Source organism: Vespa mandarinia, chromosome 5, assembly GCF_050613455.1.
Source record: "Vespa mandarinia isolate Hongniang chromosome 5, ASM5061345v1, whole genome shotgun sequence".
Taxonomy (NCBI): Eukaryota; Metazoa; Arthropoda; class Insecta; order Hymenoptera; family Vespidae; genus Vespa; species Vespa mandarinia.
The window spans coordinates 6,165,001-6,177,391 of record NC_140814.1 but is presented as its reverse complement, the minus strand read 5'-3'; the positions used below and the strand labels follow the sequence as shown (position 1 = coordinate 6,177,391).

Below are 12,391 nucleotides of genomic sequence, written 5' to 3'. Positions count from 1 at the left end.
ATGAAAGTACGTGAGGCTATGCGCAATGAAATATTTCTTTTGAAAAAGTTTGATCATTTTTCTAATGGAGATAATATAGGGAGGAAGTTTAAATTTGTAAAAATCGCAAGATATCGAAAGAAGAAAAGGTTCTCTTTTCCGAAAGGACCATCAAGGGTATTAAAATGCAATGCGTTTAAAATTGTATAACACGTTGCGTTTCTGTTGCATTAGTTTAAGAATCTTACTCGAAGAAAGTACGAAGTTTTCCTTTCTTTTCTCTCTCTCTCTCTCTCTTTCTTTCACAAGTTGTTTCCTTTTTTTTTTTTTTCTTCCAAAAGAGTTAAGTGATTCAGTCTTGTTTCTTTTCACTGCATTTCGAAGGACATCCCCAAGTTTTCTACGAGTCTAACTGCGTTCTATCCTTTTACGAGCGCTTCGTATACAGTGGAAAATTCGACATTGATCCTTTTCGTGTAAACCAACTTTATTTGTTCTAAATCTAACATGTGTCCTATTGTTGTTTCAATTTGTAGTAGATAGGGATTTTTCTGCAGGCTTGTCTTTATTTTATTTATTAGTTGTTTTGTATCTCTCTATCTCTCTCTCTCTCTCTCTCTCTCTCTCTCTCTCTCTCTCTCTCTCTCTCTCTCTCTCTCTCTCTCTCTTTCTCTCTCTCCATGTACAATCAATAACTTTCTATTTATTCGCGAATGAATATGCCTTTTAACACGCAACTGACTTTTAATACGCATCAATATTAGTTTGGATTAAATTTAGTTATATATAGTAGTAAAACGTGATGCTTTTTTTTTTTTTGTAAACGATTAAGGATTAAAAGTTGGAAAAATATATTTTTCATTCCAATCATCTAAATCGTTAATTCGTGTTTCTTCCGTCGCACCTTTGCGAAATAAGAGTGTTAAATCAAATTTTAACAGATATGGAATAAAACGTCTGTAGATGTAGAATCGAGTAAAGAGCATATACACGATATGCGGCGAGGGTTTAATAAAATATAAATCTTCGTTGGGAAGGATGGAAATTTATGTCCTAGCGATGACAAGCGATTTATATTCGAACGAAGTTTCTCTCTCTCTCTCTCTCTCTCTCTCTCTCTCTCTCTTTCTTTTTTTCTTTCTCAATCTCCATTTCATTCTTTTATCATAATATCATCGACAGAGACAATAATTCAAAGCAACATTTTTTCCCTCTTGTTACAGTCTGTTCTCGGATCTGAGAAGTTTGGCAGGTACCACCCTCATGAATCTTTTGGCAGCCCTCTTCATGGTTCAACTCCTTTTCATCGTCGGCGTAGGAGGTGTTCAGGTAAGATTTTACATCGACCAGTATCTACTTGTTTCCTACCAATAAAAGAGAAAGAACCCTCTTCAGCTGTTAGCCAATACTTTTTTCTGTATGTCTATTTTTTTTCTTCTTTCATGGACTTTTTTATCTTTACAATCGAGAGTACTTGGAACCAATCGAAAACAAAAAATATTTGATCGATCGTTGAACCAAACCATCTTCTTGTTTCTCTTCCTCATCTATTTACTCTTTGTTCACATTTCTTGTAAATCCAAGTTCTCTTTAATTAAGTCTGGGTTTTCCTTTGTCCTTCGAATCGTTGCCGTACACAGGAAAATGAGCTTTGAATATATCGCGCGTACATTTCTTTGGATGTAAAAAGATAACTACAGCGTTGACATTCGTTGTAAACCGCGAAAAGAGCAGGAAATGTTTTCCCAATCCCTTTGAGATGATGCTCTCGGACGGGCGTTGAAAGCAGGGAGAGCAAAGAAAAGCAATGAGGAAAAGCGGAGAATGGAAAAGTGGCTGGAAATACGAGACCGTTGCTACGTGCTTGGTTGTAAGAAGTTCTGTATAGAATGTATATATGTGTGTATATATATATATATATATATATATATATATATATATATATACACATTGTATATATATATATATATATATATATATATATATATATATACACATTGTATATATATATATATATATATATATATATATACATATATATATACACAAGCACAGAGAAAGCGAGAAAAATGGCGGTATTGTCATAAGCTCTAAATAGTATTACGTCGAAGTCGAAACGTTCCGACTTATCTTCCTGGAAAAAAGATACTTCTTGCAATTTCAACCTACCCTCGAGCATTCGTACTTTCGCAAACTCAGTCTGACTTTTTCGTAGCTTCTAAATTTTTCGTTTCAAAAAATTGCTCGTAAAAAGGATGTCGCTCGGTAAACAGGAAATCGCAAAAAATCGATTACCCACAATTGAATATTTAATGATATTTCATCTGGTTGAAAACGTGAAAAACATTTAAAAAACAAAAAACAAAAAAAAAAGTAGAATTAATGCTTGAAGAATAAGAATACAATTGAATATAGTTCTTCGTGTTGTATTCCAAAACGTTGATATATACTTCAGGTGACTCGTGACATTATTCCCCTGAAAGCAGGACAACTTGTTAAAGGGAAAGATGGACACACTGGAGGAAGGTGAATTTGTTAAATCATTTACAAGACGAATGACACCTTGGGGTTTTTGTGAGTGAAACTATATGTAAACATACAATTATCAGGGGCCACGTAAAAGTGCTATTTTATTAATACGTCGCATAAAATCCTGAAGTACTCAGCTTGCCTTTCTTTCTTTTTCCTCGAAGGTATAACTCTAATATTTACAAGAAATGATCTTCAAATACGGCTACAATATTCATTGAGTTCCTAACACGTCTGCTCTTCTTATTACCGCACTCTTGAAACTACTCGGCTCGTATGGTGCGTTCCATTTGTGTCTCTCATTTGGATTAGCGTCGAGGACTCGACACTTAATTAACGCGGCTAATATGTTCTGTGAAAACAGCTGACAAACCGAATGAATAGAAAAATAATTGAAAGTTGAATAAGAAAATAAAGAAACCATTTGTTGGAATTCAATAGAAAATTAAAGATCCCCATATCTACTTCTTCTTCTTTTTCTTTTTTTTCTGTTTTTTTTTTTTTTTTTTTTTGATGCGCCTGGAATGCAAGGAATGTGAACGAACATTCTTGATATCGTGGATGTTACGAGAGATGCAATAGAAGTATGTCGGAAAATCGAAAAGGCAACGAAAGCTTTTCGAAATCGAAACGAACGTGCCGAGTGGTATGTTCCGCTTCGTATATTTTTGAAAGAAAAATTTTATGATAAAGAGAGAGAAAGAGAGAGAGAGAGAAACGTTGGAAAACCTCGAAAGGAAAACGAACAAAAGAACAAAATTCCACCCTAGTTATTTTAACTTTGAGCGAATCTTTACAAAGTCTAAGCGAATATTATACATGCGCACGACTTCTATGAACCACGTGGGATATGTGCATGTATTCTTTTGGACGATGGCGATAAAAAGAAGAAGGAATGTTTACATCATTAGTAAAACCAGTACGGCCTTCGGGATGAAGGTGTTGTACTTGAAGCGGACCTCTCATGTCTCTGACCTGTCATCTCTCACTCTGCCTCTCTCTCTCTCTCTCTCTGTCTCTCTGAACTCCTAGCGTAATTAAGGCACTGTTTCGTATGTTGTAGGCAACGTTCTGCTCCGCGTGTATGTACGGTGACACGTTGAAGAGCACTTAACACATCCACGGAGGATTTAATGATTCCGCGCTGTAAACGCGAAGTAGTACGACCTTTAAAGGGATTCTACTGCGTCGCGCGAGAAACGAACTTTCCATTCTTGCCTGATTTTTATTCTCTTCTTTTGAACAAAACCCCCACGCATCTTGTTGTACAACTCCCTCGCGTTATTGTACGCCCGCTTGGTTTTTTTCCTCTCACGTTTCTCAAACGCGATCAACGTCGGATTAAAAGCACGGAATAATTATTACGCGCGAAATGTCAAGAAGGAAAGTTGTCGCGCGTGTTGTGTTCTCTTGTTTCTCGTTGAAAAGAATATACGGTGAATAAGGAAAAAAAAATAACGAAATAAATAAAAAAAAATTCTTGGCATAGATTATTGACGAAAGAATGAAAGAAATAGTGAAAGAAAGGAGAATATGATGCAGCGATTGTTATTGCAATAACTGCATAGAAATCAATGAAATTGTGTCGACGATTTGAAAATTCTAAACGATCGATGAACTTACGCACCTTTAAACATAAACAGTATGAGGCATTTGTCCATTTTTTTTCCCCAAGGAATTTGGGTTTAATTTTTAAATCAGCCGCGCGCGTACTATACAATCAAACAAAACGTGTTTAACAACAGTTGTATCGTACAATGGTATATCGAACAAAGAGCTTGAGAAATCATCGTCAATGGCAGGTCCATTGTTCGGGCAACGCATTCATCGTATAAAGTGATACGTTTTTTACATGGTATAGCAAGAACGAAACAATAACGAAAGAAAGAGATAGACAGATAGATAGATAGATAGAAAGAGAGAGAGAGAGAGAGAGAGAGAGAGAAATATTTATTACATGAATCGTACGAATGAAACAATAGAAACTTTGTCTTTCGGGTTAAATCTCTTAACCGAAAACGTCGAAAGCGTCTGGCCGGTAATTTTTACTCGCTCTTACTCCTTATGGCGATACTATTATTTTCCGTTAGAGAACCATCAAGATGGAAATAGGTAGATGGAAAAGAGAGAAAATAAATTTAATTCACGAAAACTTTTCGTATTTTCCTAGCATAGATTTCTTTCGTACCCTTTGCACCGAATTCGTTCTTGAGGGATGGTAAGAAAAACGCTGAAGAATAGAAAGAAAGAAAGAGTGAGGATGGAGGGGGAGGAGAGAGAAAGAAAATAGGAAAAAAAGAATGGAAAAGAGATGTGGCGAAAGAGAGAAGAGAATGAGAGATGTGAATACGTTCGACTTGCGAATACGAAAAATTTCGGAGAACGAAGTCTCTCGAGTAAAATATTTTCGTCATTCTATCATCATGTCTCATATTATCGGACATATGAGATTCGTTGAAAATTTTGATTTTATGTTAGCATTAAGTCAAAATTCACGAAATTTTAAAGCCATCGAATTTCTCTTTGTCTTTGTATGTTAGGATACGTTTACATTAATCATAGTTTACACCGTATAGAATACGTCAATAGGACTCACAGAGTACACCATATGTTTCAAATTCAGCGTATACTTCAGACCACATACCACGTGAGCTTTGGAATGTGATATATTACGGCTGGCATTAAGCTCAACGCGTTTCACGTCCTTGTATTACGGTTTACTGAGGTGGAACGGGCCGAGTAATGGGCAAGTACTTCGCCGTGAAGCGATGCGGAAAACGCGCCGTTCTTCCAAACCGCAAAAATACTTATCGGGATTCAGCTGCGACTGATTTACGATCGAGATTATCCTCTTTCGATTATGCACGCCTCCCGATTTTATTTACTCAAACGTGCACGATTGGCGAATAAATAGTGCATGAAAAATATTAAAAATATTATCGAAGTCTTTTGTTTCCCTCGTTAAAACCTGAATTTAAATAAATTTATATTTCCATAATATGCAGTTAATTTGTACGATACAATTTGGACGATTTTCAATAGACACATAGAATCGTTTACGTACGTATTAGTCTATATCAGTCATCCGTCAAAGCCGTTTCGATGGGTGGAATGTGTACGTTCACGTGCTGGAACGTGAGATATTTGGTACGAAATGTAATAGACGAAATTAAATAGTTTGTTTGAAATACTATAGATAATACGACATCAATGACGACAACGACGATTGTACAACATTAATTAAAAGTAATTACTGCCAATAAATGTTATCGTAATAATACGGAAAATAAATGATCGAAAAAAAGAGGTGATAGATAATGAAAAGAGAAAAAAAAAATAAACGGAGAGAAAGATTTATTCTCGATAAATCCTTTTATTTGCGGATTAAAAGTTACGAGCGATCGTTCGCAGCGAACGAATCGTGCCAATTTGTAAGTTTCATTTTCCTCGATTTTTAGCGATTTCGTTCTTCGCGATTTATGTTACGTGAATTTTCGATATGGAAATAAATTCTTTTCGTTTGGAACAAATCCTTAACACCTTCAGGCTGATGTTGTCGCCTTATCATTCCAATAATCGGTTGATCCTTGAACGGGTAAGAAAGAAAAACTTCGAAGAAAAATCATGTGAAGCATCGATCAGCGAGCATAGATAAAGTTCAACTTTTGTAAGTACGTATCTGCGGGTGACATACAAAAAGTGAAGATCAAGATGAAACTTTTCTTAAGTGGTGGGAAAAAATGGAAAGAAAGTAGAGAAATTTGAAAAGAAAGGGACTTATTATAATGAAATCAAAATAGAACTTTCTCAGGGAATTTCTCTGTAAAGTACTAAAAGGGAAGGAAAGAAAAGAAAAAGAATAAAAAAGAAAAAAAATGAAAATGGTCTGGCTGTAATCGTCTTAAAAGCGTCCAAAGTTCTCTTGGATGATCTTCGGACATTTTTAAAGTATATAAATCATCTAGTATCACAGCTTCGAAAAGAAAATTTCGAAAAAAAAAAGAAAAAAAAAAAATTACATCGCAACATAATATTTTCGATAATACATAATTATTATTTTGAACGGTATAACCAATTGGTTCCCATTCCAAAAGGTTCATTGTATAATTCAGTGTATAATTAAATTTGCAAAATTACGAAAGAGATTTGTCTTAAATTTAATATCGAATTATTCTTAACTATGACTCTATTTAACTCGTAAACTTTGATACGTGTTTCCAAGTATTCGGAATGTACTGCTGCAATGTTAAAAAAGAAAAGAAAAAGAATATAAATAAATAAAAATTGCAGTTATTTATATTTTATACGTTTCTTTTTTCGTTTTCTTTTTCTTATAACAAATATTATATTTTAATAACGCTTATAATTTTTATCGTTCGTATACGATATCTGAGCGGATGCATTGATATTGCGCACGCATGTACATATATAACGAGGACTTCGGAAGGATATATGTGATCCAGAAAAGAGAGATAGAAATATATATACAGAAAAAGAGAGATAGTGAGAGAAAGAGAGAGATAGCGGGAGGGATAGAGCGATCGTGCGCGCAAGTGTAATACAGGAAAATGCATCTTCCCGGTATTGCAGCAAGTTGGATGTATAGCCTTGTTATTCGAACCACGCTCTCTTTATCGATCACATTCCACTTTGTTGCCAGGATTTTTAACAATAAAGGTTCGCCTATACTATCGCAATTTCATGATTAATCCAATGATAGCTTCTTACGAAATACGTTTCGCGAGTAAAGGATCATTTAATGCGTATGATTTTACGTTCAAGATTATTCTGATATTTACCTCATAAATAATTGTTTAAGCGAAACTTTGATATCACGATTTTTTTTTTTTTTTTTTTTTTTTAATGAAAATGTACTATAAGTATCTCGTAGATTGCGACGAAGTGTTGGTATCGTTTTTAGGATGCAAAAAATAAAAATCTTTCTCCCTTGAAAACCGCGATAAAGTAGTCGCCGCAATGCAGCGTACCTTTCGAAGTCAGCAAGCTTGCGGCTTAAAATTCGCATCTCGAATGCCTAAGTTCGTTCTTTTTCTGCTATTCCGCAAACGGACGCAAACGGAGACCAAAATAGTCACTGATACGTGCGGCAAACGGATCTTTCCATGGTATCTTCGAGTTCGGCGGATACGTTTAATCTTTCTCTCTCTCTCTCTCTCTCTCTCTCTTTCTCTCTCTCTCTCTCTCTCTTTTCTCTATTTTTCTCTCAGTTTTCGTGTATAAAAGAACCAAGTTGAATTCAGAAATTTTGCGAAGTCACGTACATGCCACATAGAACATTCCTCTCTTTTGTTATCTTTGTTTGGCGCATCGCGTGACTTTAAACTGAAACTCCAAGGAATTATCTTATCTCTGAAGGAATATTTGAAAGATAGATTGAAAAAACAGAAAAGGAAATTACTGATGTTTCCATAGAATTTCTACAGACCAGTAATAGTAATAACGTGAAGAGAGAAAATGGAAGGAGGGAGAAAGATAGATATATAGTCGCAGGATCATAATCGTTTAATGAACGACCTTCGATACTATTAATGTTACGACTATGTTAATAGGATTTTCGTTAACGGGAAGATCAGAGAAATTCTTGGACCGATCGATAATCGCATAACGAAGTTTAATTAACGCTTATATCCCATTTGCATCGTTTCATGGCGTTACTCGATCGCTATTTCAATATATACGTGTCGTTACGACGATATAATACCTTTCATTCGGGACATTGTGATTTTTTCACATTTTTCTTTTTTTTCTTCTTTTTTTGCTTTTTTTTTCTGTTAACTGATCCACCCTATCTTTTCTCTTTGTTTTATCAAACACTTTTGTCCAAATGATCATTTCTTATTTTTCTTATTTTTTTTTCATTGTCCTTTAACCTTTTCTTCAATTTCTTTTTCAGTCTTAATTACTTCTTCTTCTACTTCTACTTCTTCTTCTTTCTTTTCTTTTCTATGTCTTTCCTATACTTACGTGATCGACCTGCTTCAGATCGTGCGAACAACGTGTTCGTCGATAATCGGTCGATAATGCAGATTAATTAATACGTGCAAGCCGTAACTCGAGCACCAAGTGCACATTGGTTTTAACGCTCGAGTTAATTACTTCGCTGGAAGAGCTCTTTTTATGAACTCATATTTGAAACGAACGCATGTAACATATCGGCTGTCTTATTCATTCTTCTATGTAAATTACGATATGCGTTTGTGCATTCGTGATGTAAAAGAAGTCGAACGTTCATTTGATCTTGATTGAAATTTGATGGCATCTGCAAGAAAAAACATACTTGTTTTTTCCCACGATCCTTGAGTTTTGCACTCGTTTCAAACATAAAATACATCGATATTCCAATGGGAAAATTTCAGATACAAGAGTGGGAGAGAGAGAGAAAATTTTGAATTTTTACTCGATCGAGATAGAATAAGGTAATTTCGCGTCTGCATAAAATTGCTATCCTCGTGCTAAACTTTAGTGCATATAGATTTCGCGCGAAGTCACAGCCCTCTTGTTCGATTTATGCACATATGTTAGAATTTCCTTTGCAATTCTCCTTATTGCTCGCGAGTTGTGCATGGAATATATTCGCGTATTGAATCGCATAACACGTGTAGAAAGTATCTAGAGAAATCATTTTTAGACAATATAGTTTTTCATGAATCGAAAGTTTAATCAAAATCTCGATCGTAAGTGAATACCAATTTTTATTTATATGTATATTGGTACATCGCGTTTATAGTAACGTTTAATAACGCACCTGAGACTGCTCTTGAACAGTAAAAAAAAGGGAGTAAGGGAAAACGAGCACTATCTGAACTGTACCGATACTCGTTAAAATCGGTCGAGTGCTTTTCACGATAATTGCTTTTAAGAACGCCCAACCAGATGCGATCACCTGTTGTAGGTATATACGTATAGGTAGATGTACTAGATGTAAAATGCAGACGATACACGTGATGGACGTACATATAAATATTTGATGAAATAGATTTCGTGCTCTAGCTCAACGAGAAAATGTTGTGAACTAATTCTCACAAACTCGAATGACACGAATAAGGTAATCGTACGGAGTTGACTACCATTATGTCGTTTGTAAAAGGGAGATTGGAAAGTGGATGTAATCAAGGAGCTGAAGAAGAGCGACGTCCCATTCGAGAGAAGTGAGATCGACCCCTTTTGGACGTTCTTTCTTTCATTTATATCTTTTCTCTTATTCGAAAGTAGTTCGAGCAAGTCGAAAATTTCTATCCCGGTTCTTGTTCCAAAGACAAAAGAGATTAGACTTTTGTCTTCGAAGAAGATGAATCTTCATTATTTTCGTACGAGCACATTACCATTGACAAGTTTTGAAAATTATATATAACATTTGGACGATTGTAATAATCGATCGAAAAAAATATAGCACTATGCGAATTTGATGAGAAAATCATCGTTGATGAGAAAATCATCGAAAAGAGTCTTTCTTCTTCGTTATTTTTCGATTACTCTCCTTTACAATAGATCATCAGATGATCGAGTAACTTTTAATCTCTGTTTATAAATTATCTTACGAGTCAGCTATTGGATAGTACTTACTTTATTTCAATTATTTTTTCAGCGTCGTTTATTATAAAGATTTATCCTTAATTCGATCTTCGAAAGCGTCTAAGCAATTATCATTTATTAAAGTCAAGAGACATTCATAGAGTTGATTCGTGCAAAGGAGAGAAAGGGTTTAAGTGGACGAGACACTTGAAAAATATAAGTCACGAGTAATCCAGTACTTTCTCTCTCTTTCTCTCTCTCTCTCTCTCCCTCTCTCACTCTCTTTCTGCTCTACATGCAAAAGTCATCCGATAAAATTGTGGAAGGTACTCGAAAGCGAGCTCGGTACTTCGATAAATCAAGACTTTATCGTCGTTGTTGAAGTTTCATGAATTTAAGTCTATACTACTTACACGATAAAAGAAAGAGAGAGAAAGAAAGTAAGCCGAAGTAAGGTATTAAACGGAATTCTTAATATAAATCGATCCAATGCAATTTTCCTTGCGTGTACTTATAGTAAATAAGATCCACATATATAAACGCAATATTCTTTCGTAAAACAATATAGCATTATCTGTGATCTTACTTTCTCTCTCTTTCTCTTTCTTTCTCTCTCCCCCTCTCTCTCTCTCTCTCTCTATCTCTCTTTCCTTCTTGTGCACGTCCGCGCACGAGAGCGCTCTTTCTGCATCATCTTTACATTTATTTACCGCAAAACACGAGGAGCTCTGAGTTATAAAATTGAAACTCGAGGTTGCTTCGTGTTCAGTAATTCGATCAACCCTTTTTACCTTACGTAATATCCGCCCTTATAACATCGAGCGTAATACTTTGAAGAAGGTAATACGGCCCAACCGAACCGATGCTAGATAATCCAACAGGATTATCCGCCGTTGAAAAGTCTATCAGAGATAGAGCTGTAAGGATCCTTATTCCCGTATAGTACTCTTCTTCTATCTCAGAGATGTTAGTTTCGATAGAAAGGCGAACCACGTACGTTTTTCTTTCAACCATAGTATCGTGTCTCAATGGATCGTTCGAAGGATCTTTCCAGAAAAGTCTTACTCTGACGTATCCTTGTTCTATCAAACGGATTAATTCGAAGAAACGAAATTCTATGTCGAAACTGGAAAATTACTTTTTCCTTGGCGATTAAAGAAACTTTTGGAAAAAATCATTAAAATGGATTGCGGACTATGAGAAAAACGTGATAAAGAGTTTATAGCGGTTAATATATAGCCCCTTAGGATGGCAACCACAAAGGTAATTTTCGATTGAAATACGAGTCACGTAGGAAAAGAATTCAAGGTTTGCCGTCTTCAAACTCGCTTAGCTTTTCAAATGTAAAAGCCTTAAAGGGTTCAAACTTTTGGAACTCCATTGTGCTTCCCTCGTTCACATTTCGTACGAGCTTATCGAACATTTTCTACATACTTACGTAGTATATACCTTCCTTATTCCTCTTCATCTTTTTTCTTATCGATCGATCAATGAAATATGACAATGCGTAGAGGAAATCAAATCGCGATCGTCTTTGGAATTTATGAAGGAGACGAGGATGGTGAACGATTCTTATTCGATCATATAATTCCTTAAAAGGAATTCCCGTGGCCATGGGAATTCGCATTTCTATTTCGCTCGATCAATTAGTAACCGCATGCGTGTCGTTCCACCGTGCCATTAATTGAAGTTGCGTGGGCGATGTGCTCCTTCAAATCGTCCTCATTTTGCTCTCGACAGCCCATACGTCACGCTTATATATGTAAAAGGTACATAGTTGAAAAGGGTTGGTAGCTTTCGAGAAAATAGATAAAAAAGAACAAAAAAAAAAATGAGAAAACATTGGCATCATTTAATTATTCGTAAATCGATCGTGTTCTCATTAATATAGTTATATATATATATATATATATAGATATAGATATAGTTCAATCAATTAATTAGGTTAAACGGAAATATCTACAGGCGTAATTAAAATACCTATTGATATGAAAATTATTCCAATTATTAAAGAAATCAATCTTTACCTCGTTGTATCTCGTATCGGAAATAAGAAAAAAGAAAAAAGAAGAAGTCAAGTACAACGACTCACTTTTCCATTGGATAAAAAATTGTCTAGCGAAAATGCGAACATTTCGAATTTATTTCCTTCCTTTGGTGGTTCAAACAGAACGATGTTACTGGTCCACCTCGATAACGATAGAAGAGCTCGTCGCGAAAAATGTTTTATCTTCTTTTGAAGAGACACGGACGATTAATCGAGCTGCCATAGAAAAATGACACTTCGATTCAGCGACGCGAATTTTTACGACGTGGGCGAGAAAACGTCTTGTTAGGTTTTATGTTCCAT

At 35.3% G+C, this 12,391-nt stretch overlaps 1 protein-coding gene across 4 annotated transcripts in view; it reads left to right on the top strand.

Annotated features, from left to right (window-relative positions):
- LOC118441864 (latrophilin-like protein LAT-2) overlaps positions 1 to 12,391 on the top strand; it is a 42,069-nt gene that overhangs the window by 21,245 nt on the left and 8,433 nt on the right. For all 4 annotated transcript variants that reach the window (XR_014982237.1, XR_004838241.2, XR_004838242.2 and 1 more), the window contains exon 3: positions 1,203 to 1,308. Coding sequence is in view for 1 of the 4 variants with exons in the window: in XM_035866835.2 (XP_035722728.1) it covers positions 1,203 to 1,308 (106 nt within the window). In the remaining 3 variants the exon portion in view is untranslated. The remainder of the gene's footprint in view (positions 1 to 1,202; positions 1,309 to 12,391) is intronic.